We start from the raw sequence: 27228 nt of genomic DNA on the forward strand, positions 1-27228 counted from the left end.
TAGGTAAGTGTAATGTAATATATTTAAACAATGGGACATTATCGCATAAAATGGAATAAAGTACTAATACATACTACAACATGTAAGAGCTTTGAAAACACTGTTAAGTGAAAGTCACCAGTCATAAAAGGCAATGTATTTGACTTCATTTACATGAAATGCCCAGAATAGGCAAAAAAACAGAGACAGAAGCATATTAGTGATTGCTTATAGGTAGGAGGAATGAAGGGAAAGGGATATGATAGTTTTTAAAGGGTACAGTGTTTCTTTTAGAGGTGATAATAACAACATATCACACTCACTAGGCGGGCAGAAACAAACTTTAAAAAAAAGTATATGCATTGGCAAGGATGTAGAGTAAAATGTGTAACCTGATGCAACCACTGTTGAAAACTATTTCACATTGTCTTTGAATTGCATTACAAATTCCTGATGTGGATATATACTCTACAAAAAATCTCTTGCACATATGCACTGAGGCATTTAACATGAATGTTTAAAACAGCAATGTCTGGAATATGAATAAAACTGGACAAGTGTCTAAATATCCCCAGAGGAATAGTATACAGTCAGAAAATGGAATAATGTGTGTGTGTACACGTATATATGAATGAAAATGAAGAAACTACAGTTATACATCAACATGGAAGAATTAACACAAATATACTGAGCAAAAGAAGTCACAAATATATCTGCAATATAATTTTAGATACAGAAAATTGAAAATAGGTAAAGCACAACCATTTTGCTTAGAGATTCATAATGTATTAGAAAATAATATCCAGAAGTTGTAAGACTAGCACAAATACTAACTACTGAAGTAGAATAATATATGTATCTTACCAGCCCTCTTAGGAAATCCTGTTGAGAGGAATCTCAAAGATGTCATAAGGTGGTGTCCATTACCTAGTTTTTGACCAATAAATTTTACTGTTACTACTGCATATGGAAGACACTGCCTAGGTTTATCTACAGGATCTGAAAAAACATTGTATTCATAGAAGTATACCTGAAAGATAAAGAAGAAAAAGAACATTTTTATGCTGATTAATTTTAAGACTTGAATAAGCTCATATTTTAAAAAAACTATGCAACTGCGCGATGTTGTTTATTCATGTTTCCATATCCACCCCCTTCCTGCTTTCTTCAACCTTTTTTTTTTTTTTTTTTTGGAAGATGTACGAATTTTTTTTACCCACCACATATTTTTTTCTTTGGTAGGCTACCAATGTTAGCAGAAGCAAACACAATCTGTTTTTAAGTTTAAAAAGTATTTTTCCATTAAAAGTTTAATGTTTTGCATATGCTGTAAATACTATACTATATTTTATTTGGTTGGAAAAGCTAATTAGGAAAATACCCATAGCTTAATGCATTTTACATGTGGGGGCATATATATATTTCTAGAAGGTTTAGCTTCATTTAATCATATATATGATTATATATAATATGTATTATTTATAATATAATCTTCAATAGAAGATTAAAGGTCTACTGTCTCAGCAACACATGACAGAAAATGATAGTTTCACATGTAATGACCAATATAAAAGTCATTTCTCCTTTTGTAAAATACAAAGGACCAATAACATTATTTCAAAATAGCCTTGTTTAAAAAACGTTTGCATGCTTTGCAAGACAGAAATTAATCTATGGAACATCTAAATAAAAGCAGACACTGTACTTTGCCCTGGTCTAGTGGCTCAATTGTTTGAAGCATTGACCCATATACTGAAAGGCTGCAGGTTCAATTCCCATTCAGGGCACATGCCTAGGTTTCAGATTCAATCCCCGGTCAGGGTGGGTACATGAGGCAAGCTATTTATATTTCTCTCTCTCTCCTTCCCTTCTCTCTAAAATCAATGAAGTATATCCTTGGTGAGGATTAAAAAAAAAAAGCAGACACTGTACTTTGAACAAAGTTAAATACAAATTTGAAAACCTTTCTACTAAAATTCTCAGGTAAGTATTAAAACATCTTTCACTATTTATTTATTTAAGGTCATATTATATTGAATGAGTTAAGGGATTTTCCTTTAGTATTTTGGGAAGTTATTTTAAGTCTTGTATCATACAATGTGAACCATGAGACCTTCAAGTAGTCAAATGAACTAAAACGTTAACATACTGCTGAACTGTAGGCTTGCAGCTCAATGGTATCTTTCAGAGAAGGTGTGTTTCTCGACATATGGCAATCAAAGTTAGGAGAAGGATCCAAAGAAACTTTGTTTTTATCCACTGAAGGCTGAATTTTCTTCACTTTTCCAAAGAGAACCTTAAAAAAAAAAAAAAAAAAAAGGCAAAAAGAAGGTCCATAAAAATACACCAAGACACTTTAAACTTTCAGATACACAGAGTTGTGAAGCTAGTTCTTTTTTAAAAAAAGAACTATGAAGGAAGAAATAATCCACGTACCAGATAAATGAGATGACTTATTGTACTTATGTCAGTTTCCCTCAAATTAAAATCTAAGACTATAGTAATTCCAATAAAAATTTCAGAAAATCTGTTTTTAGAAATGAGTTTTAGTCTAAAAACTTATCTGGAAGATTAAACAAACAAGAATACCTCAGAAAATTTTGCTAATTTTTTTTGAAAAAAATTTTCAGTCAGAGATAGAGAATGATGGAACAGAACAGGTGACTTGCACTTCCAGATATTGAATACTTTTTAAAAGAATAGAACTCCTACAAGAAAAGACAGACAGGGGAGAGAAAACTGAAAAAAAATAAAAAGCCCACATAAGTCCAAGCATCTATAAAAATACTGTATAATATTAAAGTGCCATTGGAAATGAGTGAAGCAAAAACAGATTAATAAATATGTAAAACTGAAAAAATAAATTATTTTCTAATCTATAAAGCAAAATAAATACCAGACAAGTTATATATTTATGTAATGCAAACATTATAGAAAGAAATATCAGCAAATCTTTATCTCATCTCAAAGAGAGAATTCTTTCTAAGCATTTGTGCAAAGAAACCATGAACCAAAAACATAGACTACACTGTAAAATATTTGAAAACTGTACATAAAAAATAAAGGAGTATTCCTTTGCCAGGTATCTTGGTTGAGCATTGCCCTGTGCACCAAAAAAATTGTGGGTTCAATTCCACAATTTTTCAGGGCACATACCTAGGTTTCAGGTTCAATCGGGGTGCGTACAGGAGGCAACTGATCTCCCCCTACTTCCTCTCTCTCTAAAATCAATAAAAACATATCCTCAGGTAAGGATTAACTAACTAAATAAGTGTCAAATTTAAAAATGAACATAATTGATAAAATACACTGACGAAGAAAATGGAATTAATATGAAAACAAGTCCACATTTTATTTAAAGTTAGCAATTCTACTGTTATTTTTTTAACATGCTAATACAGTCACTCAAAATTAAAAACAATACTAAATGTAATGTGGAATCCTACTACATTTGGATATTGGAAGGGAAAAACATTAGTGGAAAAAGTGGCAAAAACTGCATACAGTCTGTACTTCAGTTAACAGTACTGTACTAATATTAGTTTCTTTTCTTTTTATTATTTTTAATTGAGATATAATTGACATACACAATGTTAGTTTCTTAGTTTTGACAAATGTGCCACAGTTATGTGAAACGTTAACATTGGGGGAAGCTGGGTGAATTGTATACAGGAATGGTCTGTATTACTTTTGTAACTTTTCTATAAATTTAAATTTATTCCAAAATAAAAGGTTTACTTGAAAAAATGAAAACATTGATAGAACATTATACAGAGAAAAGCTTAGCTCTTAAAATATGCTTTAATAAATTGATAATGCTTACAAATAACTAGGAAAAAAGAAAATGGCAAAGAACATTAACAAGCAATTCCCTAATTATTGTTAACGAATATATGCGAAATGTTCAGAAAAAACTGAACCAATGAAAAACTATCACATATTAGAGTGGCAAGGAGTTTTTTTTAAAAGCATAATACACAGTTAGTTAGGGTGTGAGATGACAGACATTCCCACATACTGCAGATAAAAATGTCAACCTTTCTCAAGACAACTGGGAATTACATAGAAAAGGTTATAAAAGTATATATACCTTTGACTCCTAATTTGACACCTAAAAATTAACCAATTGTTAGTAAATAATCATAGGTGTGTGTAAAAATGTACATACAAGGATGATTAAAGTAGTATTTAAAAATACAAAAACAAAAAAACAAATAACTTATGCCCCAACATTAAAAAATTTGTCACACAAATTCATGGTAGAGCTGTATAGTGGAATACTATGCAGTCAGTCAAAAGGCTGTTACAGAAGACTACTTATTTAATGACATGGAAATGTTCATTTTATAATCAATGAAAAAAGCAAGTTATATAGCATATAAAGTAAAAATAGATTTTAATTACATTTATACATGCATATCCATATAGATGAACAGAGGACTAAGTAATAAGGCTAAGTACTTTTACTAAGTATAGTAAAAGTATCTGTGGTTATTAATGAGCTTTCTAGAACTTTTTAGTATGTTCCAATTTTTCTAAAATTAGTATGTATTACTTTTTAATATAAAAATAAATTATGCTTTATGAATTTGGTAGCATTTGAAGTCTAAAAATGTAAGAAATTATATCAAATGAACCAATGATTTTACATGAATATACACACATCCTAAATTACACAACTGAGCATTCCGACTAGCTTCTGTGATTTTAGTAATCCTGGCAAAGCTGCAATTAACCAAAAAGTGTATCTTTTTTGTTTTTTTAAGTATATCTTTATTGATTTGAGAGAGAGGAAGGGGGAGAGAGAGAGAGAGAGAAACATCAATGATGAGAGAGTCGTCATTGATCGGCTGCCTCTTGCACGCCCCTGACCGGGGATCGAACTGTGATCTCCTGGATCCTAGGTCAATGTTCAGCCACTAAGCCATGCCTGGCTGGGCCCAAAAAGTGTATCTTAACCAATTTGTTGTTGCTTAAAATTTGACTATAAGACTATTTTGATAATTCTGGACCATCAGAAAAGTTGAAAAATAGTTCGGAGGTCCCATATACCTGTACCCAACTTTTCCTAATGTTAACATGTTACATAAGCATGGCAAAATTATCAAAACTAAAAAATTAGCAGTGTATAATACTCTTAACTAAAATAAACATTAAGAGTTTAATAACTTTAGCTTAAGTCAGAATAATTATAACCAATGTTTTGAAGGACACTTAAAATACTCTGACATTAATTATGGTCTGAACAAAAGAAAGAAAGAGGGTCAATTAGGACAGAAAAAAATATACACTGGGAAGACAAAGATGGTAATGGCTGCCTTTGCTTACTTGGAGTTTTGGTTTATGCTGCCCAGCCTATTAGAGTCAGATGGGAGGAAATTTTGAATGATCATAATGATAATGACAGTAGTAAATATAATTATTACTTGTTTTACATAAGGTAACTTAAAAACACTAATAATAATTCATATGTTCAGGTCAATTTAAAACAAACTGAATATTTAATATTTGTTTTAGGCTACCTACCTTAAAAATTATAATACTTTCTACATTACTGCTTCTACTATGAGCATAATTCAAAGCAACATCAACATGTTTAAATATATAAATTCCAAGAAGAGGATTTCCTAATATCTTCAATGTAGATGATTTGGTACTTATCCCGTTCTTATATATCTCAGCTACATCACTCTGAGGAAGTGCTAAAAAGCAGAAATGTTCTTCTAGTTCTCTGCCATGTCTTCCATTCTCACGCATCTCTGACCTAAAGCAAAACAAACAACATGTAGTTAAATAAGAATATTAACAGAATTTTAAAGTAGAAAATAAATATTTCCGCTTACTACAGTGAGAAAACAAGACAATTATTGATAACATTCAGGGGTGACAGCGTCCTATGGAAACAAGTTAGGCTGAAAATCATCTAAGGAAGAAATTCAAGAAGTAGTTAGATAGTTACTTGTGCAGAATTATGAACTATATTTTGTTTAAGCCAGTATTAATAAGGGCTAACATTTCCTGAATGTTGCTAATATGCCCAACACTGTTAAGACTTAACCTTTACATGCATTTTTAAATTTCGTGCTCAACTTCCCCCAAATTGAGTTGCTATTGTTATTATTATTATGTTATTATTATACATATTTTTTAAAATCCTCACCTGAGGACATTTTTTCCATTGCTTTTCAGAGAGTGGAAGGGAGGGAAAGAGAGAGGGGGAGAAAAACATCAATGTGAGAGAGACACATCAATTGGTTGCCCCCCTCACAAGCCCCAACGATGGCCGGGGATAAAACCTGCAACCCAGGTACGTGCCCTTGACCAGGTATCCAATCCCAGACCCTCTGGTGCTTGAGCAGACGCTCTAACCACTGAGTCACACCAGCCAGGGCTGTTATACACATTTTTAAAATGAGGGCTATGATGTTCGAAGAGTTGAACCTTGCCAAGTAGCAAAGTGACACAGTTGGAATTGTATATGCCAACTTTGTCCATTAAGTTCCAGAGCTCAAATTCTTATTTGTGTTATGAAGGAAAGGATATGCATATATAGAGACACATACGTATACACATATATATGGTCAATTATTAGGGAATTCCATTCTTCAGGGATCTAGATAATAGCAGGGAGAAATAAGTGACAATCTGATTACAGACTCTTATCTTAGTAGTAAGATAAATCATCCTCAGAAAAGATTACAATCTAAACTACATTCTTTTTTTGTTTTATCTTTACTGTTGAAAGCATTACAGATACCCCTTTTTTTCTCCCCCAATGATCCCCTCCACCCTGTATCTGCCCCCCCCCAGGCCTTCACCACACTATTGTCTGTGTCCATGGGCTAAGCATATATACATATAAGTTCTTAGGTTAATCTCTCCCCACCCAACCTCCCACCCCTGCCTTCCTTCTGAGATTTAGTCTGTTCCATTTTTCTATGTCTGTGGATCTATTTTGTTCATTGGTTTATTTTGTTCATTAGGTTCCACATATGAGTAAGATCATGTGATACTTGTCTTTCTCTGACTGGCTTATTTCACTTGGCATAAATCTCTCCAGTTCCGTATATCTTGTCCCAAAGGGTAAGAGATCCTTCTTTTTTACAGCTGCATAGTATTTCATGGTGTAAATACCTGAGAAGATGCTTGATATGATTTCAATCTTCTTGAACTTATAGAGATTTGTTTTGTGTCCTAACATGTGGTCTAACTTTGAGAATGTTCCTTGTGCACTTGAGGAGAATGTATATTCTGCAGCTTTGGGGTGAAATCTTCTGTAAATGTCAATTAAATCCATTTGATCTAGTGTGCCATTTAGAATCACTGTTTCCTTGTTGATTTTTTGCCTGGAAGAACTATCCAGTAAAGTCAGTGGGGTGTTAAAGTCCCCTACTATGACTGTATTGCTGTCAATCTCTCCTTTAAAGTCCTCCAGAAGTTTTTAAAAAATGTATTTAGGTGCTCCTATACTGGGTGCATATATGCTTACCAGGGTTATATCCTCTTGTTTGGTCGATCCCTTTAGTATTATGTAGTGACCTTGTCTCTTGTTATGGCCTTCATTTTGAAGTCTGTTTTGTCAGATATGAGTATTGCTAACCCAGCTTTTTCTTTTTTTCATTTCCATTTGCATGGAAAGTTTTTTCCATCCCTTCACTCTCAGCCTGTGTGAGTCTTGTTCTGAGGTGGGTCTCCTATAGACAGCATATATGTGGGTCCTGTTTTCTTATTCATTTAACTACCCTATGTCTTTTGATTGAAGCATTTAATCCATTTACATTTAAGGTTATTATTGATAGGTGCTTACCTGTTACCATTTTAATTTATTATGACTATGTTTCTCTCTCCTTCTATTTCTACTTCTTATTACAGCAGTCCCTTTAACATTTCTTGCAATGCTGGTTTGGTGGTGATAAACTCCTTTAGCCTTTTTTTTTTTTTTTGTCTGGGAAGCTCTTTATTTCACCATCTATTTTGAATGATAGCCTTGTTAGATAATATTAGTTTCAGATCCTTGTTTTGCGTTACCTTGAATACTTCATGCCATTCCCTTCTGGCCTGTAGAGTTTCTGATGAGAAATCAGCTGACAGCCTTATGGGAGCTCCTTTGTAGGTAACAGATTCCTTTTCTCTTGCTGCCTTTAAGATTCTCCCTGTCTTGAATTTTTGGCATTTTAATTATGATGTGTATGGGTGTGGGCCTCTTTGGGTTCTTCTTGCTTGGGACTCTCTGTGCCTCCTGAACTTGTGTGACTTTTTCTTGACCAGGTTAGGGAAGTTTTCTGCCATTATTTCTTCAAACAGGTTCTCTATCCTTTGCTCACTTTCTTCACCTTCTGGCACTCCTATGATGGATATTGTTACATTTCATGTTGTCCCCCAGCACCCTGTTTTTTCTTTTTGGTTTTCTGATTGATTTTTTTCTACCCTGTCTACTAATTTGCTGATCTGATCCTCAGCTTCCCCTAATCTGCTGTTTATTCCTTCCAATGTATTTTTTATTTCTGATATGACATCAGAAGCACTAACAACAAAAGCAAATAACAAGTAGGAGTACCTCAAACTAAAATGCTTTTGAACAGCAAATAGAAACAACTGATAAAAGGAAAAGACAAACAGAATTGGGGGAAAATATTTGTCAACCATATATCTGATTAATATCCAAAACACGTAAGGGATCCATACAACTCTATGGCAAAACACAAACAATTTGATTTAAAATGGGCAGAGAATTTGAATAAACATTTTTCCAAAGAAAATTTACTTATGGCCAACAAGTACATGAAAAGGTGTTCAACATCACTAATCATCAGTGAGTTATAAATCAAAACCATAAGGTATCATCTCACACCTGTTAGAATGGATATTCTCAAAATGACAAGATAGCAAGTGCTGGTAAGGTTACAGAGAAAAGGGAACCCTCACACATTGTTGGTGGGAATATAAATTGGTATAGTCACTGTGGAAAAGAGTATGGCGATTCCTTAGGGAAAAAAAAGAAAAATAGAACCACCATATGATCTAGCAATCCCACTTCTGAGTATGTATCTAAAGGATAGGAGATGAATTCACCATTTCAAAAAAATATCTGCATTCCCATGTTTATTTCAGCATTATTAACAATAGCCAAGACTTGGAAATAACCTACATGTTCATCGACAGATGAATTGATAAAAGATAATGTGGTATATATACAATGAAATATTATCCAGCCATAAAAAAGGAAATCCTTCCATTTTCAACAACATAGATGGATCTTAAGGGCATTATTTTAAGTGAAATAAATCAGAAAGAGAAAGAAAAATACCATTATGATCTCATACGTGAAATCTAAAAACATCCAACTCATAGAAACAGAGTACAATGGTGGATGTGAGGGCCTAAGGAGTAGGGGCACAGGGAAGATGTTCGTGAAGGTACAGGCTTTCAGATGTAAGTTCTCAGGATCTAAGTTATAGCATGGCAACTATAGTTAACGATATTGTATTGTAAACTTGAAAGTTGCTATAAGAATAGAGCTTTAGCCCTGGCCAGTGTAGCTCAGTTGGTCGAAGCATCATCCCACACACTGAAAGGCTGAGGATTCGATTCCTAGTCAGGGCACATTCCCAGGTTGTGGGTTTGACCCCCGACAGTTGGGGTACATATGGGAGGCAGCCAATCAATGTTTCTCCCTGTCTCCTCCTCCCTTCCTCTCTCTCTAGAATAGAAACATATCCTCGAGTGAAAAATTAAAAGAAAAACATATCCTCGAGAGAACTTTAATGTTTTCATTATACCAACAAAATGGTAATTAGGTGAGGTAAAGGATGTGTTACCTAACCTCACTGTAGTAAAACATTTTGCATGCATCAAATCATAGCATTGTACACCATAAACTTATATATCAATTATATTTTTAAAAAGGTGTAAAAAAAGGAAATTTCCTAACTCACACAAAAGGTCCAGATGTAAGATAGTGTATTAGTTTTCTATTGTTGCTGTAAAAAATTACCAGAAATGTAGTGGATTTAAACCAAGTTCATTATCTTACAATTATGTAGGTCATAAGCCCAATATGGGTCTCATTAGGCTAAAATCAAGGTATCATCTGGACTTATGTTCCTTTCTCAGGCTCTAAGGGAGGATCTATCTTCTTGCTCGCAGAATTCAGTTACTTAGAGTTGGAGGACTAACATCAATTTCCTTGCTGGTTATTGGCTGAAGGCTGTTGTCAAATTCCAGAAGTTATGTTTTCCTTGGTCCATTACACCTTTCCTCCATCTTTAAATCCAGCAAAGTCAGGCTGAATCCCCCTCATACAACTTCCAAAACAACTTAAATCTTTCTTTTGCCTACCTGATATATTAAAAGGCCCATCAACTCCAGGACCACAGACACTGTTGTTTTCTCCATCCAGCCCTGCTGCTTAGAGGTTTAGACTTTATGCCCCAGGACCTGGTCTTTTTCTGGCTAGCACTGGCTCAATAAACCCTTTCTTCTTAAGAAAAGTTCAACAGTGAAAGTTCTTGTTTAACACATCAGTATTGACTAGGCTTGACATCAGTAAGCCAATAAAGGTAAAGGGAATGGGATAAAGAATAGCTTAGTCTAAGTATGTAAGATGATTTAGAATTATTAGAGAAATTATAGTCTACTCATTTGATTACTCTTTATACACACTCTTCTTCCAACACTTTTAAAAAATGCTCATGCCCACACCAAACACCTTCGATTCAGTTCACAAATGGGAATAACCCAAAATCTCATCCAGTTATTGCTGCTAACTTCAGATTCATAATGTGAGTAATATGCTTTCATTTCAACAGGTGTGGATATAGATCCATATAGTCAATATTAGGCAATAAATGGCTACAAAATTAAGTTATCACCCAAAATACATTGTGGAGACAATTAAATTTGGAACACTGAAGAATGACACAAAAATGGTCAGTGTTAACTGGCCCTTACTTAGCACTTAGTTAGAATTCTTCACACTCAAAATTCCAAAGGCTAGTAACCATAGCAAAATCTTGTTTAGACAATGGTTGTGATTAGTAATTTGTCTATTGGCAACAAGACTCAAACCTTTCCATCTCCCAAGGCCCTGAATTTGGAGCTACCCTTACCTATTATATTCCAATTTGATAAATCAGTTTCTTCCCCCAGATTGCATTTAAAATATATCTTTACTATAAAAACTTGTAGTTCCACTTACCAGGTGGAAGGTGCACAAAAGGAGGTATTTGGGAAAGGTAGAAGGCAATATATTTGTGCTTTGTGCCATACTTACCTCCCATTAAATCTCTCCATTTAAACCCCATTCACATTAATACTGGAAAAAATTCTTTCCTTCAAGCTGTAAAGTGTTAGAAACATTCAAATCTGTGAAGAATTTTTGTGAGTTTATTTGAGCCAACAGTCTACACATGCTGGGAAGCAGAATCTCAACAGATTGAGATAATGTTCCTGAGAATGGCAGTTTTGTACTTTGTTTTATACATTACAATTAAAAAAGGAGATGAAAGTGGGTTACATAAAGTCCATTGGTGATAAATTAGGGAGGCGGGAGAAAGCGTGGGGACACCTCTGGGATTGGATTAGAAGTAAAATGATAGACATACTTCTTTTACTTAGGTGGGTGCAGGATAGTTAACAGTCAACAATTAACTCAATAACAATGAGGGGATTTGTGGTCTCACAGAGTAGAGTGGTGCCTGTGTTTTGAGGAGTCTGGAAAAAAGAAAATTAATTTGACAGTCCAAAGATGTGTTACTGAAGATGCAAAAAGACAACAGACAGGCTCAGTTAAGGTAAAGATTGATGTTTGTCAGGGATGCTTTTAGTTAAAAAGTTTTAATTTCAGCCCTAGCCCGTTTTGCTCAGTGGTTAGAGCGTCGGCCTATGGACTAAAGGGTCGCAGGTTCAATTCTGGCCAAGGATGTTGGCCTGCAGACTGAAGGGTCCCAGGTTAAATTCTGACCAACGGTATGTACCTTGGTTGCAGACTTGATCCTGGACCTTGGTCAGGGCACCTGTGGGAGGCAACCAGTCACTGATGTTTCTCTCTCTCCCTCTTTCACTCTCTTTGAAAAGCAATGGAAAAAATATCCTCAGGTGAGGATTAAAAAAAAGAGTTTTAATTTCAGGCCATGCTTTGTGGTTACTTTAGGTCTCCGAGTTTGCAAGGCCGCCATGCAGGCCTTCCCTGAGCTAGTCAGGTGAGCATGTGGCCCCTTTTCGTCCACAAAGCTAATTTTGTAAAGCTGATCTGTGAAACTAGGCCACAAGCAGAAAGGCTCTTTCTGACCAAATCTGAATTTTAAAGGCTTCTTGGATCTAAGCAGAACATGGGCAAAAGCACTCCAATATCCTGATTTTTTTTGTACAGTTTCCCTCCAAACCACAGCTGCATGAAACATATGATCTGAGCTGTGGTTCTTATCAAAATAACAATGGAAAAGTGCCTTCCCAAAGAGGAGAAGGTGCACTTTTTAAAAACTGAGTGTCAAAAATAGTGCTTCTAGAGTAATAGTTAGAAATAGCCAGATATAATCCTGCCTAATAAAAACATCAACTCACTCTCTGAAGGGTTAAGAAAAAAAGTTACTTTATAAATATTTTAACTGCTGTTTTATACAGCAGAAGGCACAAGGTATGTACAAAATTGGTGCTTAATGAATGTGCTGACGTATGCTTTTGAAAAATTTATCAAGATTAAAAAGTTAGGAGTGTCTGAAATCTGGCTAGTTAATGTATAAAACTTACTAATCAAATCTCACATTTAGCTTTTACAAAAGGCTGTAAGAAGGCAACAAAATAATGAATAAAAATCTGTTCTTATTTTCTCAGTAATATTTATCAAACCTCAAATGGTAGAAACAACAAATTCATAAGACTTCACAGTAAAGACAAACAAAAAGAAATCTCAAACTTCTTTAGGCCATAGTAACTTACCTCTTAGAAGTAAAATTTTTTTCCAGATCCTCATTGTGAACCAGTTTTGTATCCCCAAACTGCCATGATGACTGTAGATCACACTTTACATCAAGCCGGCACTGGTTAAGAGTATCATGTATGAAACTATACTCTCTAGTATTGGTGAAACAAGGTGACAAGTAAACTAAAGATAAAGAAAAGGACAAGTGGTTTATTTGTGTTTAAAATGATATCCTTGTACAATGACAATTGCATATCTGCTCTACGACACAAAATAACCAAGTACTTGAGATTTTCCTTTCTTATGCTTGTTTTGGGTTTATCGTATGTTATTCTTTTTCTAATTTCTTAAGGTGGAACCTTAGATTACTGTTTTGAAACCCTTCCCATTTTCTAATGTAAGTATTTAGTGCTATAAATTTGTGAGCGATGCTCTGTCCCTCAAATTTTGATGTTGCATTTTCATTTTTATTCAGTCCAATTTATTTTTAATTTCTCTTGAAATCTCATGAATATTTAGAAACATCAATCTCTAATTTGCGTGTGGTCTGAGAACATATTTGTGTGACTTTAATTCCTTTAAATATGTTGAAATATGTTTCATGGCCCAACATACTATCTTGAGTATCAAATGGCAGCTTAAAAAATGTCTACTCTGCTGTTGTTGGGTAATGTAAAAATGTCAGTTAGATCCTGTTGGTTGACACTGTTTAGTTCTTCAATGTCTTTGCTGATTTTCTATATTAGTTCTATCAATTGTTGAGAGAGGAAAGCTAAAGTAATTAACTATAGCTTCTGGATTTGTCCATTTCTTCTTTCAGTTCTATCAATTTTGCTTTATGTATTTTGAAGTTCTGTTGGTTGGTGAATACACATTTAGGATTGTTATTATTAGTGGACTGACCCTTTCATCACTATGTAATATCCCCCTTTGTTCCTGATCATTTTCATCCCTCTGTAGTTTACTTTATCTGATATTAATATAGCCACTCCTACTTTATTTTGATTGGTTGCATAGCCTGTATTTCTCCATGTGTTTATTTTCAACCAACCTGTAGCACTGTATGTGAAGTGAATTTATTGACAGTATATAGTTGAGTCACATTTTTTTAATTCACTGTGTCAACCTCTGACTTTTAAAAGTATATTTAGATCATTTACATTTAATATAATTGATATGTTAAGGCTTAAACCTGCCATTTAATTGTTTATTTTTCCCTCAGCTGTTTAATTCTCTATTTCATATTCCTGCATTCCTATGGGTTACTTGGACATTTTTTAAATTCCATTTTTATTTATAATTTTTATTAAAAAGTTTTAATTCTGAGATAACTGTAGATTCACAAGTAGTTGTAAAATATAGTGCAGAAAGATCCTATATCCCATTTACCCAGTTTCCTCCAATGGTTAACATCTTGCTTTATAATAGTCTTAAATGCTTCCTCTATATTCACTGAGAATAAGTCAGAAAATGCTATAATTTTGTTGTTGTTCATCGGTTTATTTTGTTCATTATATTCCACATATGAGTAAGATCATGTGATACTTATCTTTCTCTGACTGGCTTATTTTGCTTAGCATAATACTCTTCATGTCTCACCATGTTGTGTCAGGGTAAAGGATCCTTGGTTTTTACAGCCGCATAGTACTCTCTGGTGTAAATGTCTGAGAAGATGCTTGATATGATTTCAACCTTCTTGAACTTGTAGAGACTTGTTTTGTGTCCTAACACGTGGTCTACCTTTGAGAATGTCCCTTGTGCACTTGAGGAGAATGTATATTCTGCAGCTTTGGGGTGAAATGTTCTGTAAATATCAATTAAATCCATCTGATCTAGTGTGTCATTTAGAATCACTGTTTCCTTGTTGATTTTTTGTCTGGAAGATCTATCCAGTAAAGTCAGTGGGGCGTTAAAGTCCCCTACTATGACTGCATTGCTGTCAATCTCTCCTTTAAAGTCCTCTAGAAGTTTTTTTGTTTTTTTTTCAGCCTGTGTGAGTTTTGTTCTGAGGTGGTTCTCTTGTAGACAGCATGCATTTGTTTTTTGAGTCTTGTTTTCTTATCCATTCAGCTATCCTATGTCCTTTGATTGGAGTGTTTATTACATTTATATTTAAGGTTATCATTGATAGGTACTAATCTATTGCCATTTTATTTCTTTATGCCTATGTTTCTCATTCTCTCTAGAAAATGCTGTAATTTTTGATCCAACTGTCAAATATAATTAGAAACCTCAAGAGGAGAATGATCTATATTTCTCTATATTTTTACTCTTTCTATTGTTCTTCCTTTGTTCTTAATGTTCGCAGCTTCTCTCTTTTGTCATTTTCTGTTTGGAGAACTTTGTTTAGCTGTTCTTTTAAGGTGGATCTGCTGATGAAAATTTTCAGTTTTACTTTATTGGAGAATGTCTATTTTAGTTCTACTCCTGAAGGATATGTTTTGCTGGGGACAGAACGCTGGGTTGACAGTTCTTTTCTTTCCACACTTGAAAAATGCTGTGCCATTTCCTCTGGGTTCCATAGTTTCTAATGAGAAATAAACTGTCAAATAATTTTTCTCCTATAGATAACATGCAGTTTCTCTCAAGTTTCAAGATTTTTTCTGTAGTTTTCAGAAGTTTGGTTATGATGTGCTGTGGCATGGACTACTTTGGGTTTATCCTGTTTAGGATTTGTTCAGCCCTCTGAATGTATAGGTTTATGCCTTTTGCCAGATTTGGGATATTTTCAGCCAATATTTCTTTAAATACTTTTTCAGCTCCACACTCTTTCTCTTCTACTTCTGGGATTCCAAGAACAAAGGTGTTAGATCTATTATTATTGTTCCACAGTTGCCTAAGGCTCTGTTAAATTTTTTGTTTTCTCTGTATTGTTCAGGCTGAGTAATTTCTATTGCTCTATATTCAAATTTGATGATTTTTCCCAATGTCTTCACAATTCTTCTCTGGACTCCATCCAAACAAATTTTTACATAAATTATTATATTTTTCAGTTCCAAAACTTATACTTGGTTCTTCATTACATTTCCCATTTCTCTCCTGATTTTCTATGTTTTTTATTTGTTTCAAGAGTGTTTATAATTGCTTCTTGAAACATCATTATGATGGCTGCTTTAAAAGCCTTGTCAGAGAATTTCAATATTTGTTTCATCATTGTGTTGGCATCTGTTGATTACCTTTTCTCATTCAAGTTGAGATTTTCCTGGGTGATAAGTAAGATAAGTATATTTAAATTACATTTTGGTCCTGGCTGGTGTAGCTCAGTTGGAGCATCACCCTGTACACTAAAAGGTCAGGGGTTCAATTCCCGGTCAGGGCACATACCTAGGTTGTGGGTTTGGTCCCCAGTTGGGACGCATACAAGGGGCAACCAATCAATGTTTCTCTCACACATCAATGTTTCTCTCTCTCCCCCCCTTTTTCTCTCTAAAAAACAACTCTCTCTCTCCCTCTTCCTCTCTCTAAAAAAAATCAATAAACATATCTTCAAGTGAGGATTAAAAAAAATTACATCTTGGTCACTGAAGTATTGTCAAGAGACTCTGGGTCACATTTAATCTTGTGTTTCAACAATCCTCTACTAAAACTGACCTGGTAGACTAAAGTGTGCCAGTAAGGGGGAGGGGTGTCAACTCTTCACCATCAGGCAGGGCTGAAGTCCTTGCTTTCCACAGGATCTCCACTGATGCCCTGGGGGGATGCCTTGGTACCATGATAAAGGGGTGGAAGTCCACTTTCTTACTCAGCTTCCACTAACAGTATTGGAGGGGGACATACGCCTTGTTACAGGTGGGTGTAATAGATTTCTACACTCCCCACTTGGTCTTTACTGGCTCTTCTCCCAGAGAGAAGGATTGATTCATCACCACAGGGGAGGGGTGGAAATCCACTGACACTGCAAGGGCAGGGGATGGCAGGGAGGAGAACTTGTTACTGCCATGAAGGGGACAGACATAGGTGGAAGTCACCTTTGCTGACAAGGGTGCAGGGGCTGTGCCTCCCCCCCACACTGTTTTGCAGGAGCAGGGTGTTTATTGTCAAATAGGCTTCTATCTTTCTAGGAGGTCCCTTTCCCAGTACTTGGCAAAAAAACAGACTTTTCTTGGGGCTTTTTGGTCTATGACAATTGGCATTCCTGGGTTGTGGGCATACCATCTGAGATAGGGAGGAAAAGAAAATAAAATCCAGAGAACTTACTGCTATGTCATTCCTTGAGTCCCAGGGTCCCTAGCCAGTCTGTCGTCATCTCTCCACCTTTTGAAGTCTTCATATGTTTGTTTTATGTATGATGTCCAGTATTTTTAGGTGTACTTAGTGGGAGGGACAGGAGACATGTCTATTTCATTTTGTGTGCAACCAAAAGTACATGTGTGTTTAAGGTATTAAAGGCCTTCCTTAAGCTAATTTTATAGTCAAAATAGAAGATAAACATAAACTAAGAAGCAGAGAAATAGAGTAGTAGTTATGAAATAACCCCATCTTCCATAGCAATATTACCTTTCCCAGCTGTCCTCCTGATCTTGGGAATGGTAAATTTCTTCAAAGGATTGTCTTTTGCACCAGTAACTAAAAAAGATTCACTGGTTGAATTCATTTTCCACAGTGTTTTGTATTTAGCAATTTCTTTCATTTCCATTTTTTTGGCGGCCTAAAATCAATCCAAAGTTATTACGCAAAAAGTTAATAAATATACAAGTGGCAATGGCAGTAAAATCATTTAAAAGTTCTTACATGTAATTAAATAAAGCTATATTCTTGGTCACACTCACAACAGGTTTCAATCTCAATTTGCAAGGTTAAATATTTACTTTAGAGTTTCTAATAGACTTTTTCCTTGTAATTCATGTAATTGTAATTGCGTAAGAAAAAGCTTCTGTGCTCCTGAAAGCTTAATAACTATCAAATACCAATTTTTTTTTTTTTTACTTTTTTACTAACATTTGGTAAAATTCTTGCCAAATACTCTACTTCTTACAGTATTTTTACTGGACACCTCTGTGAATAGACAATATTATCTAAATCAGAATCTCTGGTTTTGGAAGAAACTTACGAAAGTTGTAAGCCAACTATTATTGCATGGTTAACCCAACAACTGATGGCCTAAAACAGTCACTCATTGACTCTTGTTCCTAAGTTATCACTCTACAAATGGTTTAAGACATTATATATTATCATACTAGTAATAACAAATTCCTTTTCCTCCCTCCTCCCTTCTTTTCCCAACCCCTCTTCTCTCCTCCACATTGAATGATTCTTAACCTTTCAAGTAGAACTCATATTGGGTGTCAAAGGAAAGCTATGGAGCCCACCTATGCGTAAACATGTATTTTTCATACCATTTCATAATACAGTTCATAGGCCTCCTGTTATCTATCAACTGCTTAGCTCAAACATTACATCACAATCCAAAGTAAGAGCTGGCAAAAGTCCACAGAAGGATCATAAAGGATAAGATTCTACTGAAGGTTCATAAAGAATTTTCCACTCCACCTCCCTTCATGAAAGGTGATCTTGCAATCTCCCAATCAATCGTGGATCAGAATAGGGAAAGGACAGAGACATCTTTAGAAAAAGAAAATCAGTCTTTCTCTCATCTAGCCACATTAATAGACACTAGTGGTGTTGACTCCTAATAAGAATACACTTAAGACCTACCAGCTCCAGATAACTACCAACACTGCCATAGTCACCTGGTAGTTTTGTAAGGGGGAAAAGGGAGAATAATTTATTAAAATGACTTTATGACAAAAAACTCTTCAATCAATCATGATCTATACCTACTGCACACAAAGGTATACAATCATCAGTAGAAATAAAAACAAAACTACTTTTATTTCAACTGAACTTAAGAGAACTCTAGAGTTCTATTAATAAGATTTAACTATTATCAGTTATGAAAAGGTTTTCGAATGTAAGGCAACTCAGGATGACTGTCGATATATGAAGCATTATTGACAAAGTTTTTTTCACTTTTCTTTCAAACTTTTACATTCATCAGCTTGTTACCTTTAACATCTCTAAAAATTTGCTTTCTCTTTAACAACGAGTAACAATGCCTCAGTTTCAGGATTTTCTGGCAAATAGTACTGTTATGTTTTAACTTATTTTTATTATTACCTTTTGTTTTTGTGTGTGTGTTTTTAAATCCTCACTTGAGGATATATTTTCCATTGATTTTTTAGAGAAAGAGGAGGGGAGGGAAAAAGAAGGGGGAGGGGGAGAGAGACAGAGACAGAGACAGAGAGACAGAGAGAAACATCAATGTAACAGACACACATCAATTGTTTGCCTCCCACCTGCACCCTGACCAGGGCTGGGGATCAAGTCTGCAACAGAGATCTGTGCCCTTGTTCAGGAATCTAACCCAAGACCCTTTGGTCCACAGGCTGAAGCTCTAACCACTGAGCCAAACTGGCCAGGGCTACTATTACCTTCTATTTGTGCCATATAATACTGATTTTCCATTTATTTTCCATCCCAAAATATACTTAAGTAAAAAATAAGTATTTTTAAATTACTGAATGAAATTTTTGTAATTATGGTATGCACATATGACAAAAATCATTCTTCTAGTAATCTCAGGAAAGAGTTCTTGAACAATAAATGATGAATAAATAATATTCTTGGAACTTTAGTCACAAACACATAAATTCTAAGCTCTTAAGAGTTCTAAACAGTTGAGACTAAGAATTACTTCTAATAAACAAAAGGTTAAATCAGATCATACGTATGATACACACTTAGTGAGATTAAGTCCACTAAGTGTATATTTTATGTGTATATATATTTTAGTCCAAATTTTCATTTGACAGATCGGGGTTGGCAAAATACAGCTTGTGGGCCAAATCCAGTCCATTACCTACTTTTGTAGGGCCCACAAGATAAATGACCAAAAAAAAATCAGGAATAATATTTAATGTCACTTAAAAGTTATATGATATTCAAGGGTCCATAGTTAATGCAACACAGACAGACCTATTCCTTTATCTACTGTATGGATGCTTTCATATTACAAAGAGTATAGCTGAATAAACTGACACAGACATTATGGCCCACAAAGACTAAAATATTTACTATCTTGCCTTTTATGGAAAGTTTGCTAACTCCTGCTATAGATGAAGCAACTAAGTGTCAAAGAATTGAAATAATACTAGGTCTCATGATATCCATTTCAGGGCTCTTTCTCCTCCTACGCTCCTGTTGTCACAATGATCTCTACACTATATTCTGAATTTCATCCCTTAACCACTTTGCTTCTCTCTGTCTTGCTCAACAGCATTTAAATAGGCTCAAACCTGATTATTTAAAAAACAAAATAAAACCTACCAGGGCCATATTGCCCTTATCTAGATCACGTCCTACTTCCTCTTCAGTCTTTAATTTCCACCACCAATACTCGACCTAAACAGCAATCTTCAGTCATCCATGTCCACATCAGTCTCTCACTTACATTAGTACATTTCTGGTTCATAACTTGCTTGACTTCTCTACATTTGATACTCGACCAATCAGCTCTTCCAGAGCTTTGTGACTTCATAATCTTGACTTTTTAGCCACTTCTCAAGTAGTGCTTTCTTAGTCTCTTAATAACTCATCTTTATCTGGCCTTTATTATTGTTTCAATTTTTTTTTTACTTATATAAGCAAATATTCTCTTATTTTATCTTTGAAAACAATTAAAGACAGAATCTGATGGTTTTACTTTGCATTTTTCATTATTAGTGAGGTTGAGTCATCTCGTTTCTTTTTTTCTGTGAATCACTTGTTCCTTTTTCTCCATTTTTTTCTACCTGATAGTCTTTAAATGATTTATAAGAACTTTATATAGAAAGTAGTTCTTAATTTGTCATAAGTGTTGCAATATTTTTGTCTTTTAATTTTGTTTATGGCATTTTCCTCCCATAGAAGAACTTTAAGTGTAGTCTAATTTCTCAATCTTTAATTATACTGAATTTTTATACTATCACCAGCAGTGTATGAGAGTTCCATTTGCTGCACATCCTGACTGACACTTGATACTGGCAGGCTTTAAATTTTGCCAGTCTGAGGGGGGCAAATTACATCTCACATGGTTATTTTGAATTTTCTCTGACTTTATTTAAAAATATGTTTTTATTTATTTTTAGAGAGAGAGGAAGGGAGATAGAAACATCAATGAGAGAGAGATACATCAATTAGTTGCCTCTGCATACACCTGTGTTAAAACAAGTGCCTAGCCAACTGGAAAACAAAAACACAAAGCTGTGTTTTACTCTTTACACCAAAATACATTCCAAATGGATCAATCCACATCCCAATAAGAACAATGGACAAAAGACCTGAAAAGAAAAAGCACATATAGCCAATAAATGTATGAAAACATGCTCAATTAGTGAACAAAAACTAAAATCACAATCAGTTATTCTTTCCACACCTTTCAGATCAGCAAATATTTAAGTTTGACAATATGCTGTAAAGGTGCAGAGCAACCAGAACTCTCATGTATACTTTTGGTAATCATATAAATTGGTACAGCCACTTTAGAGAGCAATGAAATAAAGTGAAGAAATAAAATGGAGTCACTATAGTCAGGCTGCTAAATTACTATAATCAAGTAGGTTGAGGCATGAATAGATGATTCTATTCTTGTTCTAACTAGCCTGGGAACTTAAACTTTTGAACTTTCCAGTCTTGTTCACATATCCAGACCACCTGACATCCATTATCCAGACTGCCAGTCATTTAAAGGGTTACCATCTCCAATCCAGAGGCTAAGAATTCAGGACTTATTCTTCTCAAGAATGTACTTTTGACTGTAAGAATTCAGCTTTCCTTCCTTCTTTGGAACACTCTGGGTATTGCCTAGTCGTTTTCCTTGTTTGCAAACCCTAAAACCCTTAAATAAATCTTTATTATTTATTTCTAGCCAAAGTTTCCAGACTTTTTGTAAGTTCATTGGACAGGGGAACAATCTAAATTCTTGGGCCTGGTTATAAGTAGCTGAGAGAAACCTGGATAAAGATTAATAGCTCATACTTATGACTTAGCAGTTTAACTTCTCACTTTCCTTCCAAATTGTCTTTATAAAGCTTGTTTGAAAAAGATTTTTTAAAAGTACTTATAATATAGTAGAGAAATTACTCTATACAGGAAATCAGAAGACATGGTTTTTTGTCCTGATTCTGCCACTAAATAAATGTCTGTCCCCAAACTTTACTCTTCTCATCAGCTTTCAGTAAGGCTTTCTTGTACTATAAACTATAAAATGTTTTGCCTTTCTATACCTAGCCCTCTCTCTACCACTTTCAGATTCTACTTATATTTTCTCTGTGGTCCTACACACAGGCTTATATAAGAAATTTTATACTGTATGCAAGCTGATGCCATAAAGTTTTTTTAATCCTCACCCAAGGACATGTTTAGAGAGAGAAAGGGGGGAGGGGGAGAGAAACATTGATCAGCTGCCCCTGCCCCTGTATACTCCCTACTGGGGGTCAAACCCTGCAATCCAGGCATGTGGCCCTGACCGTGAATGGAACCGGCAACCCTTAAGTGCATGGGTCGACACTCCGGCCCACCTGATGCCATAAAAATTTGATAGCTTCATAAGTTAAACAGCCTAGATTCCTTCTCTAACTTTCAAACTTAGAAAACTTATTTGCCTAGAGTACTTCTGTCTATGACTATGGGAATTTTGCTTTTTTAAACATCAATAGTTGGCCAATTCCTATCCCAAGATGTTTTTTTCTATAATCAACCAAATATAACCTAAAGCCCATCTGATTAATACAAGGGTGACCAAATGTGGCAATACTACTTTTTTTTACATAGTAGGTATTCAATAAATGTTTTTTAAAAATTTATCTTTATTGTTGAAAATATTACAGATGTCCCTCCTTTCTCCCCCTATTGACCCCCTCCACCCTGCTCCTGTCCCTGCCCCTAGATCTTCACCTCACTATTTTCTGTCCCCATGGTTATGCCTATATGCATATAAGTTCTTTGGTTAATTTCTTCTGACTCCCACTCCCTGAGATCCGTTACTCTATTCCATGCTCCCATGTCTCTGGATCTATTTGTTCATCAGTTTATTTTGTTCATTAGATTCCAATATAAGTGAGATCATGTGATACTTGTCTTTCTCTGACTGGCTTATTTCGCTTAGCATAATATTCTCCAGGTCCCTCCATGCTGTCTCAAAGGGTAAGAGACCCTTCTTTTTTACAGCTGCATAGTATTCCATTATGTAAATGTACCACAGCTTTTTTATCCACTCATCTACTGATGGGCACTTGGGCTGTTTCCAGAACTTAGTTATTATAAATAGCATTGCTGTGAACATAGGGGTGCATATATTCTTTCTGACTGGTGTTTCAGGATACTTAGGATATATTCCTAGAATTCAGATCACTGGGTCAAATGGCAATTCCACAATACTACTACTTTTGATTAAATATGTAAAAATCTGGCTACAAAATAACTATATTTCTTTCTTTTTTTTTTCCCCCCCATTTTTTTCCTTTTTTTGGTACTTTTTTTTTTTTAATTAAAATTTTTTTCCCAATTACAGTTGACATTCAATATTATATTAGTTTCAGATGTACAATAATGTGGTTAGACATTTACATAACTCACAAAGAGATCCCCCTGACAAGTCTAGTACCCCCTGACATCATACATAGTTATTACTATATTTTTTATTATATTCTCTATGCTGTACTTTATATCCCCATGCTAAGTTTCTTTTCCTGCTTATGTACTGGTTCAAAAAGCAATTCTAAATCTTGAGTACTACCAATGTTCTAAGCAATATTTGCATATTGGCCTGACTTTCCAAATTAGGTATTCAAAGATTCAATACCTATGCTAAATTAAGGTGAATTTTATATGGGCTGAGGTTCTCCGCTGGATTATAATTTACCCATTAAAAAAAAAATCTTTATTGATTTCAGAGAGAGAGACAGAAACATCAATGATGAGAGAGTCATTGATCGGCTGCCTCCTGCATGCCCCCTGCTGGGGATCGAGCCTGCAACCTGGCATGTGCCCTGACCAGGAAGCGAACCTCCATCTCCTGGATCCTAGGCCGACACTCAACAGCTGAGCCATGCCCAGCCAGGCTACCCATTTTTCTATCTTCTGTACCAACCATAGCTCCTTACAAAATAAGTACCCAAAGGATAAATATGTACATACTCGAAAAGTATTCCAATGTATAAAAAATATATACATTCTTCATGCATCCTTTTAAATGCCAAGTTATTTATACATCAATTGTAAAGAAGTGTTTACCCAAAGTGGGCTGAAATAAATCAACACAGTAATATAAGTAATAGCAGAAACAAAGCCATTATTTGAAATACTTACCACTCTTCAATGAAATCTACCATCATATGATTACGATCAGGACTCAGTCCATACATGGAAAGTGACAAAAGAATATCTACCAAAAAAAGAAAAAGACAAGAATATGTAGAGAATTACGGTCAGAAAAATCTCTTAAAAATTTTTAAAAAATTGATTTTAGAGAGGGAGGAAGGGGGAGAGAAAGGAAAACATCAATGTGAGAGAGATGCATCAATTAGTTGCCTCTGCATATGCCCAGACTAGCAATCGAATCTGTACCCCAGGCATATGCCCTGACCAGGAATCAAACCCATGACCTTCCAAGTGCATGGGGCGGCGCTCCAACCAGCTAAGCCACACGGGCCAGGGCTCTGAAAAATCTTTTTATTGTCCTCTCTCTCTGTTCATCTTTTTTCCTGATTTCTGCTTCCCTTTTGCTCCTATTTCATTTTCAGGGAAGGAGGGATCTGTTTTCTCCGTGTCCCAGTGTCTTCTCTCTCATACCCTTACATTCTTTTCTACTCTCTCACTCTTTCGTCATTACAGCCTTCGCTTTCTCTCACTTCAGTACATTCTCATCTGCTATTCAGAATCAGCTCGCCACTTTCAGGCAGCCATCTAGCAGAGAAAATGACATTGTGACAGATGAACTTGCTCTTGGATTTTTATATATTGCCAAAAAAAAAAACCCGCCCCAAAACCCATCATACTAAACACTAAGTAACTGATAGTTTTATATCAGAATTTTAATTAACAGTCACTGTATACAGCTATGATTCATGCTATATACCGTACAGGTAATTTATACAGAGTATCTCATTTAATCTTCACTAACTGGTAGTATTATTCCTATTTTTCAGATGAGGAAACTTAGGCACTTATAAAGTTTAAGAAACTTGCCTAAGGTTACTCAACTGCTAAATGGCTTTACCCAATCCAAACTTGAAGTCTGGATTCTAAACCACTACACCATCTCAATCAGTTCTTACATTTCTTTTTAGAGGCATTTAACTCCTAACTCTGATTGTATTATTGCCAATGAAATAACAACAAACTATAATTAGTCCAAATCTTAATGACCTGTTATAACAAGCTTCATGTTTATGTCTTGATTTCAGGATAATACTAAAACACCAAAATACTACTACTGATTCCATGGTAATAAATATATGGTACTAATCCATACCTTAAATGCTATACATTCTTTAAAAAAAGATACTTTTTTATTAGTGAAACATCCAGCAAAATTTGGGATTGTCTCCAAATTCTAGATTCTTTCTTTTCTCCAAGTTAAGCATTCAAGAAAATAAAAAAGGAATTTAAAACAGACATTGTAGATGTATATATAAAAAAGAAAATATCACTACTACACATTTTAAAACTCAGTATATAAACAAAAGAACATCTCATGCTTAACATCTCATATTATTTGCCTATGTTTTACTAAAGTGCTTTAATGAAGTGTCACTGACCAGGAGACCCAAAGAAAGAAAAGTAGAGAATATTTTTTAAATTGGGGTAATTATACTCATGAAATCTAAGGGTACTAAGGATGAGAGACTGGTATATAATGAAATATCAAATAATTTGGGAACTAGAAATTCTGAGCAATTTGACAGTGAAGGCCTCTATCCCTCACTAATTCCCATGATGAGAGCTGGCATTCACTAAGAATATCAATAATGGTATAAAATATTTAGTAATAATTATATGGGTAACATGTACTAGTGGCATTTGCATGTCTTTTATAATTATAGTAAGTTAAAGGACAATTTTTAAGTCAGTATTTGTAAATTAACATGAATGGCATGTATAAGAAACATACATATGAGGACATAAAAGTGACAAACTGTCTTTTAATTTGTTCATGAAAACTGTTCAAGGAAGTATGTTAACACAAAGGCACTTCCACAGGGGTGTTCCAGATTTTTCTGGAATAAGAAAACTGTGGCAAACAAAACCCTGGAATTGGAGAAAATAATATGGCTCTGGGGATATTGAAATTACAGAGCAACACCAACCACAGGTTTTAACAGAAGGTACTGATTTGGTAAGCCTTTCCACATATTTGTGGGAGATATTTCATTAAAAGAAAAACTAAAACTGTCAATACTTTTTTTCTTTTCTAGAACCTATCTGGGACAGTAACTCTGAATTTAATCTGCAGAGGGATGTATGCATTTATATGGGTATGGCTGAAAATATTCAACTAACGTAACAATTAAATATAAGAATTCATTCATTGATATACTTCAGATTTTCTTCTTTAAACTATCCATCCAGCAAGGGGGAAAAAAGCTTATAAAAGAGTTGTGAGGGGAAGCCTCAGTTTTACCGCATTTTAACCTGTTTCAGGAGATGCTCAGAATGTGTTACATAAGAACACAAGTGACAAGGAGTCAAGGAGTCAAGTTTACAAAATTGTGTTTAGTTGTGAGAAAAAAAATCCAAAAGAAATGTCAACTTTCCCATTCTTTAGGAACCTGTTGTATTTAAGGCCAGAAAATAGATATACAAGAACACATGTTAAGGTATAAAATTATATTGGAAAATTAAGTAACCTTGTTATGAATTTGTCAAATTAACACTTATTAAGTGGAGTACAGGGTGCCAGATGGTGAGTTAAGATTCAACAACAAACCAACAAGAGGAATTGAAATAGAGTAGCTTATTACTCATAGGTTCTTAACATGCCTCGAGAGACACATGGGAGGTCAAGGCAGAATATAGAGAGAGGGGCTAGAATTGGAGCATTGCCTTTGTAAGAGTCTACAGGTGCAGCACTTTGGGATTCCTGGGTTAAGGCCGGAATGGTTAAGTCAAACCAAAACAACAGGGTTTTGGTAAGCGACATGGGGTCTTTTCTAAGGGGGGAATGAGGGGCAGGGAATGGGAGACAGAGGAGACCGTTGATCACAAGGGCTGTTGGAGAAGTCATACCAGGAACTTCCATTTGCTTGTGACTCTGAGTGCTACTATTGAGGGCATGCACTTACAGGAGAAGA

At 34.9% G+C, this 27228-nt stretch overlaps 1 protein-coding gene across 1 annotated transcript in view; it reads right to left on the reverse strand.

Moving 5' to 3' along the window:
• TEX15 (testis expressed 15, meiosis and synapsis associated) overlaps positions 1-27228 on the reverse strand; it is a 59211-nt gene that overhangs the window by 22553 nt on the left and 9430 nt on the right. Inside the window, exons 2-7 of the mRNA XM_081129262.1 lie at positions 24245-24320; positions 17396-17546; positions 12916-13081; positions 5506-5743; positions 2129-2275; positions 844-1009 (exon numbers count right to left, since the gene is read on the reverse strand). Coding sequence (XP_080985388.1) covers positions 844-1009; positions 2129-2275; positions 5506-5743; positions 12916-13081; positions 17396-17534 — 856 coding nt within the window. The 5' untranslated portion in view covers positions 17535-17546; positions 24245-24320. The remainder of the gene's footprint in view (positions 1-843; positions 1010-2128; positions 2276-5505; positions 5744-12915; positions 13082-17395; positions 17547-24244; positions 24321-27228) is intronic.

This window comes from Miniopterus schreibersii (genome assembly GCF_964146895.1).
Source record: "Miniopterus schreibersii genome assembly, chromosome: 2".
Classification (NCBI taxonomy): domain Eukaryota; kingdom Metazoa; phylum Chordata; class Mammalia; order Chiroptera; family Miniopteridae; genus Miniopterus; species Miniopterus schreibersii.